This window comes from Thermobia domestica, chromosome 9 (assembly GCF_964235325.1).
Source record: "Thermobia domestica chromosome 9, izTheDome1.hap1.1, whole genome shotgun sequence".
NCBI classification, from domain to species: Eukaryota; Metazoa; Arthropoda; class Insecta; order Zygentoma; family Lepismatidae; genus Thermobia; species Thermobia domestica.
The window spans coordinates 182,553,488-182,572,448 of NC_137462.1; the positions used below are offsets into that span (position 1 = coordinate 182,553,488).

The 18,961-nt window shown below is 34.9% G+C and overlaps 1 protein-coding gene across 6 annotated transcripts in view; it reads left to right on the forward strand.

Annotated features, from left to right (window-relative positions):
* Positions 1-18,961, forward strand: part of LOC145660494 (single insulin-like growth factor-binding domain protein-2) — a 1,012,667-nt gene that overhangs the window by 222,549 nt on the left and 771,157 nt on the right. The window contains exon 2 of one of the 6 annotated variants that reach the window (XM_081725611.1): positions 8,370-8,424. The exons of the other annotated variants lie outside the window; for them this stretch is intronic. Within the exon in view, the coding sequence (XP_081581737.1) occupies positions 8,370-8,413 (44 nt within the window). The 3' untranslated portion in view covers positions 8,414-8,424. The remainder of the gene's footprint in view (positions 1-8,369; positions 8,425-18,961) is intronic. 6 annotated transcript variants of the gene reach the window in all.

Below are 18,961 nucleotides of genomic sequence, written 5' to 3' on the forward strand. Positions count from 1 at the left end.
ATTTCCTTTTATGTAACAAAACCTTTGTTAACTAGTGTAATTTACAATTTTAAATTACAGAATTCGTTTTCAAATTTTTATTATATAGGTCTGCAACACACCTTTCATAACACCAGTGAAGGATTTTTTAAATTTACTTTTTAATATGGTTACTATTTTACATGATAATTCTAAACACAATAAATAATCGATTTATATTTTTTAAAAAATGTTACTGAAAATATATTTTAAGTGTGCTACTATAGAGATCTTTACAAAATTTAATGCTTTTATAGTTATAACAAAATCGAAAGGTTTGCTGGAAAAGAACTTAGGAAAAAGTATTGCAAATTTTAAATTTGTAGCAAACTAAATTTTTTGATATGCTGGGGATTTGTAGTTAATTTCTGGGAGGCGTTGCTAATTAAAATATATTAATACATACATCAAGATTGGGGGAAATTTCAAGAATGAGAACTCTATTTTCAGTTTATCATAAACTTTTCATTTGTTAAATATCCACTTATTGCAGGAGACTATTTATTTATTACCAACATAAAACAACTTTTACAAAAATGAACATCTGTCTCTTGTATTTGAATGCCACGAGTGAAAAGAACAATTGTTACTCAGTTTCTGCTCGTATTAAAGTTACAATAGAAATACTGTATGATAAAATATATCTCTTGTGTATGAATTGTGTTTACTTTTAACTAGTAATTTGTATATTTCGTAAGTTAATAATAAAAATAGCATACTTCTAATCACAAGAATTGTAGCGAAAAAAGTATTCTTTGTTGAATACACGTATTCAAATTCTTCATCCAAATAAGGATTTACGTATCATACGAAATTTTATAATATCTTACGCTTTTTCAAAAAAAAAAAAAAAAAATGTAGTTCTTGTAAAACTTCGGTAATCAATAAAAAGTCACGCTGAAACTATTTGGACATGGCGTTGTTTAGGGAGTATTTATCTATGAACAATCTGACTTTCTGTACGTAAAGATCTATTTACAATATCCTTCTCGGTACACAGTATCACAGTAAAGGAAATCTAGCCGATTGTCCGTCATTGTTGCACGTATGTAATTTTAAACTTGGTTTAATTTGCTGAACGCCTTTTCATTAGATGCAACTAAGACTGAGGTTGTAAGAGTAAGGTTACAAATCCTGATTGCCAGTGTAGTATATTTCTCACATTTTGAGGTTGTCTCATTACACCTGATAATGGTTCTTTACTCACGCATTGATCATTCACTACTTCCAACTCCGAAAGCACTGCAAAATCTGTTGGATATAAAGAAACTGCTTCTTCAACACGACAAATACTAATACTTTCTTTTTTCATAGGTATACTGGAAATTGAGAAAAGCAGTTTGACTATTTCTATGCATTTCTTCAGGTTTTCGTGGCGCCCCGCATAGCGTGGTCGCTAATGCTCTCGCCTTCGGTGCGAGCGGTCCCGTGTTCAATTCCCAGTGGGGACACTCGGTCGAAAAAGTGTAAAAAGCTTTTTCAGGCCAGCCATCCTGAATGAAGTTTCTCTGGGTTTTCCTCATTCAAATCAGGGAAATGCCGGTGCGGTACCTAACTTACAGGTCTCAGGGCACTTCCTTCCTTTCTTCCTTCCCTTTCCTCGGAAAGTGTGCTCGCCGAGGGACGTCATCCCTCAAACGTGACGGGCTAACATAGCCATAGATGCCGAAAGCCCAGAAATCTCAAATCCCAAATCCTAAATTGAGGTTTTCATTGGATAAGATCGGTAGCGTATCTTATACTGCTACAAATTCCTTTGACTAAGAACATTTCCAGCGTATGATGAACTTAACGACACAGCGTTGTCACCCAGACGTTTAGGCGTAACACAACAACACTGATAATATCGAATTTAATTTCTGCATCAACATCGAGAGAGTCTCCATACTAAATGAACTTTAGTATTTCCGTCTCTAATGATACAGAACGGTTTGATGTTTTCAGATCTTTATAGTATATTCTACGCTACAAATTAATAAGCGTTTATTTATCTTGTAGAAAGTAATATTGTTAATGATGTGGAAAAACTTCCATTTGCCAAATTTACTTTACAATAGCGATTCCGTAGATTTATTTTTTAAATTGCTATGCTAGTGATATATCCTACATATTTGACGAATGCAAAGTAAAGTTCCTGGTTCGTGTTGAACTAGAAAATATAATTTATCTTATAGTCCCTTGTTTTAATGACATAGAGACAATCTTAAATAATAAATTCCGACCAACATATCAATTTTCTGAACTGTTTCACAGCATATATTAACGAATGATTGATTGATTGAATTTTAGCGTTATTTTCAGCAACAATGCTATGTGAGACGTGGACCTACAGCCTAACGTAGGATCCGAACCACATGAACTTCCGCCGGGAATCGAATCCTCCAATATTAACGAATGAAACGATTTATGAAATATAAAATTTGAAGTGTTTGAGGCAAGATCATGGTAACCCACAATGTTACTATTTTAATAAATTCGAGGTTTTCTGCTGCACAATTAATTTTCAAAGTCGGAAAGCTGATTTTTCACATAAGATTATACATGAAGGATTAAACGGATAAGATTAAATCGAAGCGGTATGAGTTGCTCCCCATCTGGTGCTGCACAACTTAGCAATTGAAAATTTGTTGGTTACCATGTTCTTGCCTCACACCCTTCATTTATTGGCTGAATTTGCAATAAATTTGACGAATAACGCTTCTGTATGGCTGTGCCGAAACGATAACTTATTCTTGCTTAATATAAACTTGATTCTGACTAAATGTAAAAGTCTTTGTTTGTATTTCATTTTTAAAAGTTTCAATGTGAAATCCTTCAGAAACCCAAATTTGTCGAATGAGCCGTGAGTGGGGGTGTTACATCCCCACTTCCTCTTTAGGTTCACCCCTGAGTACTTACAGCTTTCGTCACTTGCTTCTACTACAATGAGTAAATGAATTATTACTTAGAATGTGAAAGTATTTTTTTTTAATCAGAGCTTCTTCTGATAAAAGTAATTTCCTTTTATATAACATTCAAATTAACGAATGATTTGTTAAGGAATTAATATGTTTCTGAAGTTGAAATATTAGGCTTAGAAATCCACACATTTTTTGTAGTTCTTAGTTCAGTGTTCTTAAAAACAGATACCATTTACTGTCATCCTACCTTCTAGTGTTACTTTGTTTGGAATTTAACTCCTAGCATACGAAAGGTAAGAGAGGGGAGAAATGAATCTGACCAACTTAAAGTTGATTTTATAGAAGTTTGAGTAAACAGAAAAATAAAAACTAAAATACATGCTCCAGTTTTAATGACTACTAAATAAGGTATGATTGTTTGTGTGTGTATTTGATTATGTACTATCACAGTTATGTGGACTATATTCTCCCTTAACCACGTCCCCACTTGTAGAAAATGTCCCCAAAGATTACTACTCATCTGTCCTTGGTCCAACGTAATTTTATTCTTTTCTTGTAGTTCTATGTTCATATAGTCTTCCTTAGTTTAGCGTAGGCTATGTTATAAAGAGTACGTATAAACAAATATGACTTAGAGGTTCAACATTATTAGGAAATTATTTACTATTTATATTTTGACCTTTTGTTGAATTTGTCGAACAGTGACAGTAATGTTCACAAGATCTAAAAAGATAGTCACAAGCCCTAAATTTTAGGGCTTGCCCCTGTTCCATTTACTTACTTTAGTTCTGAAATTTGCCACCACCACACACAACTGTGACAATGTAGAAGCTGCCATAATGCTACTAACAATGTAGCTAATTCCAACGGCAACATCTACGCTAATAAGAATTATTATTATTCTGCAGTTTTATACGAATTATAAAAGTAACTTACTTATGAATTAAGGCAGATTCTTGCACCTGAAAGTTATGTAAAAAAAATCAGTTCCGCCTATAAAATAAAAACTGACTTCGTAACGGTGCCGTGCCGTGGAAAATCAGCACCCGGGGTGAGTACGACGGCGCCTCTGTATACGGTGAGTTCGACAGACCAGCTGCAAAACGCCACAATGGTTAGCGCGAAGCGTAAGAAAATTTTCAAAAATAAACCCTGCTTTTTCTTTATTTTGAGCACTTTTATTACTTTTCATTATATATATATATATAATTTCCTTTCATCCACCCGAATTTTGTGTCCCCTTACTTCGGCGCAAGGGACTGTCGCCCCGTTCGTCCCCCTCACGGTACGGTACTGCTTTGTAAAGAGATAGTGGAAGTTTTACCAGAAAGGAATATACTTTATACGTCAGCTTTATTTGTTAGTGTACTTTGTCATCAGAAATACCCATTTCTTTATCAGAAAAAAGAGGCCTCGTACCTATGTCATAAAAAATATTAGTAGTATTACCATGATACCTTTTAGATAAACAGAAACCATTCATTCTACCATTCTACATTTAACACTCATTAAATCCGTTTGCATGCATATATTGTAATTAACAGCTATTTTGATATAGTTAGATATTCATTTACCTGATACCTGATGCTTGGGGTCCCTGGTTCGATCCCAGATTGCGCCAAGTGAACTTTGTGGTGGATAAACACCGTGCCGTGGGTTTCCTTGGGGTTCTCCCGTTTCCTTCCACTTTCTTCATTCCATCATTTTCATTCATTTATCATCACCACCATCGGCATAATCGTGGGACGTTAAACTCAAATATTTCTTTTTTCATTTACCTGATATATTGCTGATAAGATGTCCTAACTTATTTCCGTATCAATTATCAGAAGTATTTCATAATATCGTAGAATGTGTCCTTACTGGCATTCCCTGGTTTTTGAAGACTCCAATGAATGTCTTATTTGTCCCTTTAGGAAAAGTGACAAGACAAAATCATCACTTCCTATCGCAAAAGTCCAATACAACAGCTATTAAAATGAAAGTGTGAATTTGTTTAGAGTTTTTTCCCACTCCTTTTGTCATATTTTGGTTTCATTAAAATTCAGAGCTCACTTTAACGTGCGACTTCTGTAGTTGGTTACTTTGCTGGTAAGTTGGATAATATTTGTTTAAGCAGTGATTAATAATTCGTCACTTCGGCTTTTATAAAATTTATAAGGTAGCAAATGACTTTTTAGTTCCATTGAATTGATTACTGCCCCAAATATATTTCTTCTGATTTGCTGAGAAAAGTGTAAGCTAGCTTCTACCATTTAACTCAACCGACAGTTGTGTGTGTGTCTTGCTATCTACCTCTCCAAAACATAAGCAATTTTCATTATACTTAGTACGCACCTTTCTCAAACCTTAGTGAACAAACGCATTGTTTGAAGTTGAAATGTATTCAGAATAATGGGGTAAAATGGATAAAATCAACCCCGTGGTGCAAATATACACATATGCTTAATAACAAAACGGTATTCCAGTAAATCTACATAAACATTATTAAAATGTAACAAAATCTGACTGTAGTATATATTTTGTTTAAGACTTTCCAATCATATGCATTGCTTGAGGTTGAAATTTTGCCAAGAATGAAAACACGAATTTACTCTACTGCACGATTTGAGAAAAATATTTCACGATGATTTTGTTTTTAAAAAGTATTTCAATTTGATTCAATGTGATGAATGTTTTCTTTGAGGTTTTTCCATAATCCTCATTGCTTAGTTTAAAATTATTCAAGAATGAGGGATGGATTGATTCCTAATGAGAGCTGGTGAAATTCCCCCCAAAAGCAGTGATTTTGGGGGGAGGGGTAAAACTCATATTAAAACAGTAAACCATTCCTTCCTCATAATACTTCAAAAATATAGTTGTATTGGAACGGTAGTCTTAACATGATCATAATTACTTTCTTCGCTCTTGTTCTTCAGTACACACCTAATTTCAAAATTCGCTTAATATAGGTATTTATCGAGAGGAGATCTCAAAAATCTAATACTATTGAAAACATAATTGGGAATAACGCATAAAAAATGATTAGGAATCATGCATCAAATTCACTGCAACAGTAATCAACTATAATCTGGATCAAAAGCCAATGCAACTACATTCTCTTTGTATTTCTAATAATACTGGCGTATTAGTACAACCAAATGATAAAATGACTTTCCCCATGTGTCAGTTAATTACAAATTGAAAATGCTTCACTTAAAAAGTGATTTACTAAAAACATTATTTATTCAAGAGCACATTTGGACAATTACATATAAGTTAACGAGGAAGAGTTTCATCAAAAAGAAAACAAAAATTATCTTATGATAATTACAAATGCACAAATAAGTACCATAATTTGAATCTAAAGTGCTTATGGTTTTATGGTGCTTATGATACCAAAGTCACTTATAAAACGAAATTACTAAAAATACAAACAAGATGTTCCCGTCCTCTTTGGTACATGTCGCACTCCTAAATTTACTTCACAGCTATTGCTGCTTTGGCCGATGGCATTGCGCTATAATCCTATTCTCTTGAAGGTGAGACAATGTCTTGAAAAACGGCGTATACTGTGAGTATTAATCTTGCATATGGTTTGTACACTCCCAACTCCACCGGATTTAATTTGACGTCATGATTTAAACCCCACGTTAGTAGTAGGTTCCGTCCTTCGTAACCACGACGCTGTATAAAAACGAAAAAAATCAAACTCAGCTATTGATTGTAAACTAATTCAATAGTCCGTACTTCAATGTACCCACTTCTCAACCCTGTCTGAGCCTTAAATAAAGTGTTCTTATAGTAATTGCACTTACTTTAAATATATTTTTAAGGTTTTTCATAAATTTCTATACCGTTGCTTTTGAAAGATCCTGTAGAATGACACATTGTTACTTATAAGCCATTCACTTCTGTGCGTACCCCTGTTACAAATTACAAAGTTAAATATTTGATAACACATGGTGGTATTCACTATCCATTCGTACTGCTTCTACAGTATTTTTGGCATGGACGCGATGGTATTGCCAGAAGAAATTTTAGGACTTATGTCGTTTAGGATTAGTGCCGCATTCCCAATTCAGAAAGGGACATACTTCATATGTGCGATACAAGACTTTCAATAATTCACATTTACGAGGTTTCCGTGAAGAGAGAAAATTCGTTTTGACTACAGGGTTCTTACATAAAGTGTCAGTGCATAATCAGAATACAACACAGTTTTTATACACGGAATAGTGCAGATTGGACATAACATTCTCAACAATATAACACATTAATCTATCTCCGTGTTTGATATCGACTGCTCATCCTGTGCTTTTCACTTGACCATAAAATTACCATATGTGTTTACCAGCTGCTCAAATAACCTAGTTGTCGCCCGAGGCAAAAGCTTGCCTTAGTGCTCCCCCCCTGACCAATCAAACCAAAACGCTCCCCGATTTCACCTGATATGGATATCGCACAGTGATTGTCCTATTCCATGTTTTCTTCAAGTGGTAAAACTTGATTTCAAAATTGCAGTATATAATTTAAATTTTTAGTACAAGATAAAACACCAAACTAATTAGTATTTGATTGTCAAATAATCTGAGAGTAGCATGTTTGACATATCCTTATAATCTTAACATAAGAATAATTTTATAAATGCAAATCACAATGTTTCTGGAATTAATCGGTATGTGGATATGTGTAGAATGAATCAACAGTCTGTTGCTTTAGAACAGAATTTCAATTATGACATCAATCAAGCTGTTGTCTCGAATATTATACTCGGACATTTTAGAGACTTTTAAAATGGATGTAAGTTAAATGAAAGCACAAAAGGCTGGAACTAAAATTTAACTTCGCGGTCTCTTCAGGTTGCAAAGTTTCTTTTTTTTAAAGATGTTCTCAAAAGATAGCTTTGAAACTAACTTATGCTGTATGGACATGATCCTAAGGTTGGTGAGTCGTTGTCCTGTTACGTTTCTTAGGAATTTTTTTATTATTATCTTTAGTTTGATGAAACTCATTTCATTGCCTTATAGTGAAAGTAAATATTTGCCCAATTTTGCGGCTCCCATCAGGCGCTCAGGGCAGAAGCCCCGTTTGCTCTCCTTTGTTACGTCACTGGTTGTTTATTTAACCATTGCCAATATGGAATACCGAACCGATTCTTTGAATGGAATAAAAAAAACATATTTGGCCTTTTTTCATTGACACATTTATTTTTTAACTGTAAGCAATCAATCATACTTTATACTCAGAATCTATATTCATTAAGATCTTCGTATATCATTAGTGTACGTATTATATTCACTTTTACTGAAATCAACATTAGCAGCAAAATTTCATAGAGTAATCTTTCCTAGAAGAAATTATTTGTATTAGCTGTACTTAATAATGCCGTGTAATAGTAGAAAGATAATTAACATTGTATAAATCGGTATTGTCATTTGTCTAATCCACATTCTATTCTTTTCTTTTTAGGTAAGTGTTGTTTACTTCTAAGGATCATTCTCGATGATATTTAAAGTAACTATATGTGAGTATTCTTAGAAATTAATATACTGTTTATTTTTTAAATCTTGGCCTATGAGAATCTACTCAACACATTTCTTGCGAGGATTAATTAAATCATTCATAATAGTATATATTATTTATTTTCAAATTTTGAACTTTTCTATTTGATAGATATTGATTAGTTTGATAGGACTCTTTGTATTGCAATGACAATTTTTTTCTCCATTACTGGGACCTTTTGGAACTCTTTTGGAACAGCTTAATACCATTCAGCGAATTCTGGAAAGACCGAAACAAATATTAGTTTGAAGGTGCCAGGTCTGTGCTAAAAGGTGGATATAGTAAAACTTTCCATCCAATTCTTTCAGCTTCTGACGCGTTATTAAAGATGTATGCAGTATGGTATTGTCATCGTGGTATACGATAGTTTTTCTGTTGACTAGTTCCGGCAATTTGTTTCTACTTGCTAGGTGCACTTGCGCCAACTGTCAATAGTACAGCGAGTCTATCGTTCTGCCGCGCGATAGCAGCTTGTAATGCAAGATGTCTTGCAACCCTACCAAACGAACAACATAATCTCCCTGGGAGTCAGTTTGCAAGACAATGCGACTCACGTTATTCACTTTTCATCACTGCTGCTGAATCGCTGCAGAAATGACTCGAGTTCATTATATTTCAGTAGAGATTCGCGTATAAAAATTCGATCAAGTAAATGTCTTTGAGTCAGATCCCGTGGCACTAAAACGTCGAGTTTCTTTTTGTAACTAACTTCCTGCAAATATTCTAACACTGTTTGGTCACAACTGTTTAGCAATTGATGATGCCATGGCTGCCTACAATACTTATCTTGCTCAACTTTTAACAGAATGTCATTAACTTTTCCTGTAACCCATTAGGGACTGATTTTTTTCTGTTTCAGAAAAGACAATTTTTGTCATTTTTAGGTCACCTAGGAGTGAAATGAAAGAGAACTACTCAAATTTGTAATGCCAATCAATTATTATGGTCGTAACGGGGTGTGACCATATGGTCACGCCAGTCCTTTACGAGTACAAAACGTAGGAATTTAAATTAATTTATTGAGCGTTTTAATCCTGATGTGTTCTTTTATCTAATGGAAAAAGGCTCGTCTATAGTTTGATCTATATTTCAAGTGATACCTTTTTCTCAAGTGGAAACAATTATTTAGAATAAAATAATTATTATTTATTAATTATTTACATTGTATCCCACATTGAGAAAATAATTTATGTGGCTTACGTAAAATCGCATGTTACATTTGTAAATCTTGTAGTTTGTGGACAACTTACAGCAAACGTTTAACTGAAAACGCATGTTTGATACTACTTTCTCTATAAGTGTTCCACCTGTATGAAACAATATAGGTGGTCAGAATCTCACAACTGGACGTATATAACATATAGCTGACGAAGGTAACATACATATATGTATGTAATATAAGGAAGACAGATATCAGACATCCTGCAACGTCATGATGTAACATCTAAGGGCAGTGCCTATGTACATACGGATAACGTATGTTCCGTGCTGATTTTTATAGTAAGCAAGAGGATTCCGTATATTTGTACAATATACCGCTGCCCGGAGAACGGATTTTTCTCAGTGCATGTATTTCTTACCTTCAAGATGATTTATGCAATATGATGGGGAAGAAAGAACGGAACACATAGATCAACATTACATTTTTTTTTACATTGTATGCAGTCAATTCTGGTGCAAGTCTCGATCGCACATACTATTCTTTCATCTTTCAGAACCTCTGCAATATGAGCGATGCCTCTTATCTAACCAACATCACGCAATATTCGTACATGATTTTCCGAACAACTGGAGCTCTTCTGTAAATTCTGCTATTTTAGAAGATATGTTTGAGCAATGTCTTTTCGAAAGTTGAGCTGTGGAATTTTTTACCTGACAATGTACGAGTGTCCAAGCATTGTTTACTCTGTTATAAGCTATGTAAATATTAGCCACCAATACTTTTCCCCACGGATACTACCAATTTAACCTCAAAATTGGGTTCATTTAGTCGGTTCCACTCATAAATTTGTGTGCTACTCTTTTCTATACTCTCTATCTATCGTTGGCTCTCTCCCCTGGACCAGTTTATGTGGTGAACGAGATTAGCAGTTTCTTTTAGCCGTTAGGAGTACTTCATGAACAATTGATGCAATCGTTACTGTTGAACTATTCATCCATTTGACTACTACACTTTCGTCTTTATCCAGTGACAGATCTAGCCCTGGGCCGGAGGTCCGGGAGTCCCAGTTTTTGTGTGACAAAAATAGTTTAAGTCGGTAATTAGTCGGGAGATACACATGTGACGTGAGTACCGTCTAGAATAATGCTACGTAGTTTCGAGTATAGAACAAAGTGCAAATTTTGTTCGCCTAAATTCTCACTGGATTAAATTTGAGCCTATCATTGTTATCCGAACTTTTGTTAAATTCTCGCTGTTATGTTGCACATCTGTCCAAAAGAGGCAAATCTTAGAGTAAACAATTTTGCGCATATTTGTCTGTATAATTCCAAATCTGTCATTGTACAAACATTAATTACGCGGATTATCTTTTATTGATCAAAAATTAGTTGTCCACGTGAATATTTGGCATCGTGAGAGGTTCATACAACTTCAGTCGTTCTCAATTCACCAGTTCAGTACTCCTCGTTTTCGCATAGTGCTCTCAAACGGGTCGGGTTATCGGGTCGGGTCAGTCGGGTCAGGCTAATCGAGTCGGGTTGTCGGGTCGGGACCCGGACAAATCTGCCAATTACCAAATGCGCCAAACGCGAAAATGACCAAATGTGCCAATTGTGAAAATGGACAAATCTGCCAATTACCAAATGCGCCAAACGCGAAAATGACCAAATGCGCCAATCGCGAGAATGGACAAATCTGCCAATGGACAAATCTGCCAATTGACAAATCCGCCAACTACCAAACCTGCCAATTACCAAATCTGCCAAACGCGAAAATGACCAAATGCGCCAATCGTGAGAATGGACAAATGAGCCAATTACCAAATCTGCCAATGGACAAATCTGCCAATTGACAAATCCGCCAATTACCAAACCTGCCAATTACCAAATCCGCCAATTACCAAATGCGCCAATCGTGAAAATGGACAAATCTTCCAATTGACAATTCTGCCAAACGGAAAACACCCAACTCTGTTTGTATTATCATCAAATAACTGGATAATCTAGTAAAAACATAAAGAAAGAAAGTATTTATGAATAACAAGCAAGAAACTAAGAGTAATTAAGAGAAAGTAATCAAATCATCGCCCAAATATTTGAGGATTTGAACGAGGTAACCATTTACAATAGCATTAACATTTACTTATTGGGGGAGATCGGGGCTGGTTGACGAACTGCATATAACTCCTTCATTAATTAACATAATGAGCTGTTGCTACTGTCATAAAAGAGCGACCTATGGATGCAGCTGCCACCTTTATATGGAATTTGTAACTTGCGGATTATGGTGTCTATTAGATAAAGAGTGTTTTTGCCAGTCTGAAGTATTTTTTTCAGTTCTCTGTTACATCACAGAATCGTCACTACTTGGGGTACAGAGGTAAGTAATATAGCATTAGTTAGATCTGAACTTTGTTTTTATGGATATTCAAACAATAAAACGTAAATGCCAAACAATTGCTGAGTAATTACGACTTTGTTGCACAAAATGGGCTTGGGATTAGTTGGCGTATAGCATTTGGAGTTGGTTGGCAAGTGCGCCAAACAACCTCATGTGAAATTTTATTTCATTTTATTTTTATTGTTACATTGTTTGTTTTATTGTTATATAGTTTACAGTTCTACCAATCTTTTACTTCAATGTTATAGAATAGCATGCAGATATTGGATTGCTGTCAAAATTTAGAAATCGAGAAAAGACTGTATGCCGGACTCTGAATTTTCTGAATAGGCCTAATTCTCAGGATCAAGAATATTTTGCATGTGCTCTTTTGTTACAAAAATAGAGGCCTAGCTATTGCTTTTTCTTTCTTTGTGGAAAGTAGGAAATAAATTGCATTTCTCGATAATTCAGCTAAAACATATCTTAGTTTCTCTTAGCTACTTTGTGAACAGCGGGAAATAAACTACCTTTCTTGATAGTTCAGTTATTTTAATTACATTTTGAAATAATATGGAGAATTAACCTACACCAAATCATATTAAAACTGATGTGGTTTGATAATCTTGTAGCTTTCAATGTCATGACAACCAAGCTAGAATAAAAGAAAGAAGTTTTCATATTTCATAATGCTGATTCTTTTAAATGTTGTGAATAAAAGTAATTTCAAACTTCAAATAGCCTACTTCATTGCAATATATATAATAGAATTCAGAAAAATAACGTATATTTCTAATAAATCCAATTTTTTGTGTGCTTTGCTATATTTAAAAAGAATGCCAACTAGCCCCACGCTATCAGCCAACCAGACCCTCAGTAGGGGTCGGTTGGCATACTCCGTTTTAAAAGAAAGAAAAATTACTTCTCGAAAACTGTAAGCAACAAAACAAAAACAAAAATTGAATTTATTAGAGGAAACATTGGTCTGTCCGTACACATCCATTACATTGCAATACAGTGCACAATCTGCTCATAAAAAAATAAAGAATTAAAAGTTTGCCAACCAGCCCCGGTCTCCCCTATATGTTTAAAAAGTTGGTTATTTTGTGAAGACCGGAGAGACATATGATGTAAAAGTTCAATAAATCGTACATGCTCTAAGGCAATGAGAGATAATTTGCTTGTAATTATGTGTTAATTTCGATGAATTTATAACTGTTAAAAATGAATGTTTTTGTTATTTGCTGAAGTGATTGGCCACTTTCTGCACTGAGGTTATAGTTTGGGGCGCCCGACCTCTTGGACATTACTAGTGATGGGCAGTGGGAATATTCCCAGCGGGAAGGGATTAAAAAAATAGGAATATTCCAGGGTTTTTTCCCTGGCCTATAAATTCCCGGGAAGGAATTTATATCCATTTCTTTACTTTATCTTCCAAATTATAAGAACCGTATGACTAATTACATTATTTTAATATATTATGATTTACTTCTAGATTTTAAAGAATTTGGAGGTTAAAAAATTTAATTTTTTTTTTTACTGTACTTGACATAATTAATAATATGAGTTTTTAAGTACCTTTTCCATTTTTACTAAAAGGTAGGGTAATTGTTTAGTATTGGGGGCCCAAAATTAGCAAAAAGTGGGACGATTTACGGCACAAATGAGTTGATAGTGGTGTTCAATTAGTCAAAAAAGTATTGAACCCAATTTTGTTTAGGGCAGTAGGGGATTTGTACAAACCGTAAAGGTAAGTGGAAGTGATTTATGTGAGAAAAGAAAGTGAATTGTTGGTAACGAAGATAGAAAACAACGTGCCCTGCGCTAACTCTCACTCGGCAATGCTGTCTGAATTTAATGTTGGTAACGTAATTTAACGTATGAAACCATAAAACAACCGCATCGGAATAGAATATCGCAAAAAAATTGGTGCAAAATCTGGACCCACCAAACTAAACAATAGCCAAAAGTAGCAAAGTACTAATTTACAAATGATGAAAAGAATCCATTTTGTAAAGTAATGTAGAATTATGTAGAAATAGAGATGAAGTGCTATTAATAAATCCTGAACCACCGTTAGTAATAGACGTCGGTCTGTCTCCTGTCTCTGACTCGAATTTCTGAAGAGGTACTCGGACTTCTCTTACATGTGAATTAAAGCATGAAATTTCGAGAAATGGGCAGGAAAAAATGTCGTGTATGGCAATATTACATGCAAAATTATAAAGATAAGAAAGTATCTTGCAATCGCAAATGTTGACAAAATGGTGGGACATGTGTCTTCTGGCACTTACCCAACCTAATTTGTTTATAACACTTAAAAATTTAATATGTTTATATCAGTAGTAGAGTCAAGTTCAGATAATCCACTTACATGTAAATTTAAACTTTTTAGCGGTTTAAAAATATGTCGACTTACTATACCATTTTTGAAACATATTTACTTTCGTAGAACATATTGTAAATAAATATAGATTTATGCGTACTCTCTAAATATAATAAAATATTAATAAAATAACATCGTTCAGAAAATACATTTTAAAGGCTCCGCTGGGAACAAGAGTAATAATATACTGTGATATAGAAACGAATTTAACTTTGAAATCATAATATAGTAATAGAATGCAATTTTATTTGTGATTGTAAATAAATTCCCGGAAAATTCCCATTTTGGGGAATCTTCCCGGGAATATTCCGAAAAAATATCTTCCCGGAAATTGTTGTTTTTAACGAAGTGAAGCGAAAAGTGGTATTTCGCTCCTATCATAAAGAAAGCCTATCACTTGTACTTTGGCTGTAAAGTGGGAGATGTGGACAAGAACTGAGCACCACATATATGTTGTAATACTTGTTCTACAAATTTGCGGGACTGGCTACACGGAAAAAGGCCATGCGTGCCATTTGCAGTTCCAATGATATGGAGAGAACAGACAGATCATACCTCAAACTGCTATTTTTGCATAGTTCTTCCAATTAAAGGTATATCCAAAAAAGAAAAAGTGGACTGCTACTTATTCAATTCAAATATTCCTTGAAATGTTCATCACTGAGCTACACTCTGAAGAACTAAAGGTTCCACAACTTCTCGTACCTTACTCCAGTGTTTTACCCGATGAAGAACAAAAGGTTAACAATGTCGACCCACATTGTCAAATTCTGCTGCAGATTCATCGTCTTCCAACGATTCTAACCTCACAAAACCAAAATATCATTATCTATTCACCATATGATACTCAACCTGAATTAAATTACCTGGGGTTTTCAAAAAGTGGCGCAGAACTGCTGGCATCCAAACTCAAGAAGTGGGGAGCTTATTCTGAAGATCTAAAAGTGTTCATGTTTTGAACAGGTCAGAATCTCCAAACAGTATTTTCAGTGGAAAGTGACATATTACGTTGTAACTATGTAGGCCTAACTGGTCTTATGAGTAAACTTAACATAGACGATAATCTCAATGAATGGCGGCTATTCATAGACGCATCAAAACATTCTTCAAATATATTCTGCGTAAACTTCCACAAATTGCTGAAACTAAAATCAGGTATGAATCCTTATTGGCACTCAAATTCGCCTCCTCAATTCAACTCCTCAATGATCCTGAATTTAATAAAGTGTTAGAAAATGAAGAGAGGATTGCATGAGATTCTTTCCGAAAAGTGGTGACGAATGTTTTGGAAAACGAGCGGTCTCAGAACTATAAGAAAGTAGAGTTGCACCTAATACCTTCTACCAAGCAATAGGGTGTAATGTATCACTAAAAATACATATGTTCCACTCCCACATAGATTTCTTCGCAGAAAATTGCGGAGCAGTCATTGATGAACATGGGAAACATTTCTACCAAGTTATATATATGATGGAGAAACGATATCAGGGCTACTGGAGCAACTCTGCTCTTGCCGATTGTTGTTGGACGGAAAATTCCCAATTTTACCCTAATTTCCCCTTTTCTCGTACAACACACACACACATATATTATCATGATATCATTTGAAAGCCTGTTTTATTCTGAAGAGAATGACGTATAAGTCATGATACTCAAATAAATAATAGGGCCGCGGTGGCTCAGTGGTGGAGCGTTCACCTCTCGTGCTGGGGGTCCCGGGTTCGATCCCAGTCCCCGCCAAGTGAACTTTGTGGTGGACAAACACCGTGTGCGTGAGTTTCCTCGGGTTTCTCCCGTTTCCTCCCACTTTCTTCATTCTACCATTTTTTTCATTACTCATCATCACCGTCTCCTTTAGCCTTACCGCCATAACCGTTGGACGTTAAACTCAGATTTCATTTCATTTCAAATAAATAATACTGTTCGGACTAATTTGATTTTATAGTTATCTCACTTTCTTTCTATATGAAATTTGGTATTGTCTAGCAGAACTGAGAAATATTTTTTCCGTCACAACTATTGTAGGTATTACAATGAAACTTGGCACATATATTATTTATAAACTACAGTAGTTTTAAAGGTATATTATATTTGGGTGCCTTTAGTTGGGGCCGTACCAGGGGGTGCTACATTTGAACAAAGGGACTTTTGGACGGGAAATTCCCAATTTTACCTTGAATTTCCTTCTTCTTATACATCATGTACACATGCGCATAGTACCATTTGCAAGCTTGGTTTATTCTGAAGTGAATGGTATATGAACCAAGATAATCGGATGAACAGAATTGAAGCAATAGCTACTTAAGTGAAAGACCAAATAGGCTTGTTGGCTATCCAATAATTACAACAAACATTAATCTTTTTGGGTTCGATTCCCAGTGAGAGGGCATTAAAATTCAAACGTGTTTCGTCACGTCTCATATAACCTAAGTACAGCAATGGGATACTAAACTCCAACAACCAACATCAGTAAACATTCATTTTGAAACATAATTGCGAATTTATAAAAGTAACACACATTAAAATTAAAATACCCTTTTCCGCTCTTTCATAAATTCTCCTTCCTCTTCTTTGTAATACTGTGGGACGATGATTGAAGAATACATCTAAAGTAAAATGATAGTTCGGTGACTTATCCATTGGCAGATTTGTCCATTGGCAGATTTGGTAATTGGCGGATTTGTCCATTTTTACAATTGGCGCATTTGGTAATTGGCAGATTTGGTAATTGGCGGATTTGTCAATTGGCAGATTTGTCCATTCTCACGATTGGCGCATTTGGTCATTTTCGCGTTTGGCGCATTTGGTAATTGGCAGATTTGGTAATTGGCAGATATGGTAGTTGGCAGATTTGGTAATTGGCAGATTTGTCAATTGGCTGATTTTTTCCATTTTCGCAATTGGCGCATTTGGTCATTTTTGCGTTTGGCGCATTTGGTAATTGGCAGATTTGGTAATTGGCAGATTTGTCCATTTTCACAGTTGGCGCATTTGGTCGTTTTCGCGTTTGGCGCATTTGGTAATTGGCAGATTTGTCCATTGGCGGATTTGTCAATTGGCAGATTTGTCCATTTTCACGATTGGCGCATTTGGTCATTGGCAGATTTGTCCTAGGCCCGTCGGGTCGGGTCAGTCGGGTCAGCTCGGGTCGGGTCAATCGGGTCAACTCGGGTCGGGTTGTCGGGTCGGGTTATTCGGGTCGGGTCACTCGGGTCGGGTTGGGTCAGTCGGGTTATCGGGTCGGGTTGTCGGGTCGGGTTGTCGGGTCGGGTTGTCGGGTCGGGTTGTCGGGTCGGGTCAGTCGGGTCAGTTCACTTTGGTCAACTGAGTTTAGGTTGAGTTTAAACTCGGCTGGAGTCGAAAGCTGCTGTTTTTCACTAGCTGCCTAATTAAAAATAGCAATTTTCAATTGATTTTATAGAAACCATAAATCTATTTTGAACACTTGCAGCTAGTGTTTTTATGATAAATGCTTATTTTTCTACTTGTGTGTACTTTAATTTTTAAATGTGGAAGATTGATTTTACCAATCGACTGTAATATTAATATCTACGCCAATATGGAGTCTGGATTTAGAACAAAACTAGAAGTTGTTTAAGCAACGCCAAAAGAGAGATTGGATATGAACGACCAAGCCCAAGCAGGGCCGCAGTGGCTCAGTGGTAGAGAATTCATCTCTGGTGCATGGTGTCCAGTAGCGTAGCTAGAGTTTTTTCAGGGGGGCCAATGAAGGGCCCAAGAGGATTTTCAGGGGGACATCTCCAATATATATATATATATATATATATATATATATATATATATATATATATATATATATATATATATATATATATATATATATATATATATATTATATGTGTGTGTGTGTGTATTCAAGGTGAATGTTTCCATCTTTATTGTTCATGATTTTACTCTTTGGAAAACAGTGAAAATATAAGAATTTATAGATTCATTAATGCAATTGATTTCTAATATAAGTAAATAGTTATTTAATCATGGCGTTTAAAATATGTGTAGCTGGTTGACTTAAGTGGAAGCAAATACACTTTTACAGGTAAAGAAAATAACTTATAGGTTCATGCCTCTACTTGAAGAGGATCTTTCTATTCGTGCGGGCAGCAGCAAACCTATCCCCAACTTGTTAAAGATCTAACGATTTAGCAATTTTCTTCTCAATATAAAGTAACACTAAGTTTTTCAACCTATCATGAGTCATTGACTTGCGTATACAAGTCTTTAATCTTTTCAAAGAAGAGAATGACCTTTCACATGTAGCACTAGAAACTGATATAATCACAGAGATGATACCTAGCTTGTAGGTTTCTAGGAATGCGTTTTTGTAGACACAAAGATGATCAACGAAATACGTTAAGGAATCAGCTTTCGTTTTCTTCTCGTCTTCATACAACTTAATTGTTAGAGCAACCCACATTATGCTTTATTTCTTGTTTAATTATGCTTTTTTTAAATTATACTTTATTGTTAATTTCAATGATTATTTTACATTAATCGTGTATAATGTATATTTATTATACATCAAATATTCTAAATATCTTGATCTATTTATTG